At 29.4% G+C, this 2,651-nt stretch overlaps 1 protein-coding gene across 1 annotated transcript; it reads right to left on the bottom strand.

Annotated features, from left to right (window-relative positions):
* Window positions 1-248: 248 nt before the first annotated feature.
* On the bottom strand, window positions 249-869 carry LOC136086437 (uncharacterized). Its single transcript, XM_065808734.1, has one exon. It carries the CDS (start codon window positions 867-869, stop codon window positions 249-251), a length of 621 nt encoding a protein of 206 aa, XP_065664806.1.
* Between the last annotated feature and the right edge of the window lie 1,782 nt (window positions 870-2,651).

Here is a 2,651-nt window from a genome sequence, read left to right as displayed (position 1 = left end):
GCTGGTACAGCTGTATTAAATGTTGCTCTAATTTGTACTTGTATTGTTGATGATTTTAATCTTTCTGATTGTTTGCTAATATCAAAAACCAAGAGTGGGTATAAATCTCTATAGTCAGAAGGACTTATATTGCTGTTTGAGTTCAATTCATTCATTCCATAAAATTTTTCTTTAAACACAGATGCTTCTCTATAAATTCTTGGAACTTGCTGATTTGGAAATGACAAATTATAATCAACAGCAGGATATCAGTCATTATTATTAAGCATAATATACATATTTTTCAAGTCACAATAATCAAATATGGAAGCATTAGCAGTTTGGTCTCCAGTTCTACTTGTTTGAAATCCGACAATAATGTATCTTGGATTTTCCGGAGATGCCTTTACGGCCAATTGGCAATTAAATGAAGTAGATTGTTGAACAGTTGTAGTATTACACTGACGCATTCTAAATCTTACTGGAATTGTCACTTTTTTTTCAATTTCCCCATAAAGTTTAAACTTTTCTACATCTGCTGGTATCAAATTTGGCATGAACAATGATATTTTATTAAGATTAACTTTTCCTGCAGCTACAGCAGCTAGCCTAAAAATTGCACTGTCATCACTTTGTCTTACAAGAGTTATTGTATGTTTAAGCCCATAAATAACTTTGTCGTAATCATCACAGAATCCAAAAATGCGCCTTAAAGGTACGCAAAATGAAAATGTTTCTTCTGTAGTTGGTTTCTGAATTATGTATGCTTGTCTTGTTGCAAACCCTATGTTATCAGTAAGTACTGCTGTTGATGTATTATCTTTACACCACAACTGATTTAATCCTTGACCTAATTGAAAGTCATTTGCATAATTAAGCATTCCTAACATTGTAGTTGCTTAACCTGGATAATAAACAGCTTCTATCTCTTGGTTTGATAATTGGTTATTCGACTAAATAATTGCATTAGACCATTATTTGTAAGCGCCACCGCATCTGTATTAGCATAAGCTGTTCCATCAGCTTTAACAAGTTGTCCTTCAAATAAGAGATAAGTTTTAGATGGAAGTGTGAACAAATCTTTTTGTTCAATGTTGATTCTTATTTCTCCAGGACTTTTTAGATTTGTTCCATTAATTGGATCATATTCATGTTCTTCATATCTTTTAGTTCCATTATCTATAATTGGCATTTCTGTAAAATTAAATACTTCAGAAGGCGTCATTTTATTTTTTTATATTCAATATAAAAATTTTTGTTTTTTGATTGACAATTCTTAAAAAACTATAAAAAATTTATCAAATCTATGCAAGTCGAAGGCCTCGTCCTTGTTTAACCATATCTTCTATTCTTATAGCATTTTTATTTGATACTTTTTTTACTGAGATATTGCAGATCCCATCATCATTTTATTTATATTATTTGTTATTTCAGACCCATTATTAATAAGATCATTAGATGCTTCCAAATTTAAAAGTATTTCTTTACTTTTTTCACTAATAACAGGTTGTGAAACTATTTTTGAAGATGCTTTATCAATTAATTGTTTTCCTTTTTCAACTGTAGCATTTCTAGCAGCTTCTATTGCTGATTTTAAAAGTTCTTTTCCTGCTAATTTAGCAGCAGTTATTGCAGTTTTTCCTAAATCAGTAGCATTCTTCTTCTTCAACATAGCTGATTACACTCTTGTTACATTTGACGCTTTTATTCGTTTAAATAAATCTCTTATGCTTTCGAATATACCACTTCCCCCAACAACATGTTTCTTTATATATCTCTTATTATTAAGAATTAGCACTTTTTTATGTACTATATATTTTTTTATACACTGATATATATTTTAAATTATTTTGTATTGCTTTATACTGTGAACTATCTATTATACCTTGTCTTAATAATTCATCACAAAATGCAACAAATTCATTTCTTGCTCCAGTGTTACCTGCTTTTCATGCAGCTATACATAAATCAAGCTTTTCAACAAATGCATCAGGTTCGCTAGGAAGAATTATAGTTTGTACTTTTTGTCCCTACTCCTGTTCCTTTTGATTTACGCTTCTTATTTATATCTCTCCAAATAGGAGCTATTATTTCTCTGTATTTTCCACTACGAGACAACTTTGGTTTGTATGGGTTTGCATCAGAAGGAATTGCATCTGTCTGTATTAATATACTTCGATATTTTTTAAGGTCATCTTCAGGATATAAATTCTTTTCAGGATTAAACTTTACTATCAACTCCCAAAGACCAGGAGTACCATAATATTTTTCATCATCAATAATTATATCATCATCATTAATATGTATTGGTTTTTTTCCAAAATAAAATATACCATCTTCATTACGTATCCCAAATGTAGTATCTGTAGATTTTTTACTATTAGCATTCATTCTTATATATTCTTCTGCAATTTTTCTTAGCCTAATACCTTTATATTCTTCATGAGATGGTAAAAGTTTTTTAGTTTCAGTTATCATTATCTCTCTTTTTGCTTCAGGGTAAGAATTTGAAAAAGTGAGTGCTAATTTATAAGCTTGATCTTGCAATTTATATATGTTTTCTTTTATCCCATCTTGACTATCAATTAATGGCTTGTACAATTTTTCTAAGTCTGACTGTAAATTAGTTTCACCCATCTTTTCATTTAAATTATTCTCCTTTATTTTTTTTT

Source organism: Hydra vulgaris, chromosome 10 (assembly GCF_038396675.1).
Source record: "Hydra vulgaris chromosome 10, alternate assembly HydraT2T_AEP".
Taxonomy (NCBI): Eukaryota; Metazoa; Cnidaria; class Hydrozoa; order Anthoathecata; family Hydridae; genus Hydra; species Hydra vulgaris.
This window is presented reverse-complemented; position numbering and strand designations above follow the sequence as displayed.

Excerpts from the sequence above, each read along its gene's own strand:
- LOC136086437 (XM_065808734.1), bottom strand. The coding sequence starts at position 869 with ATGTTAGGAATGCTTAATTATGCAAATGACTTTCAATTAGGTCAAGGA.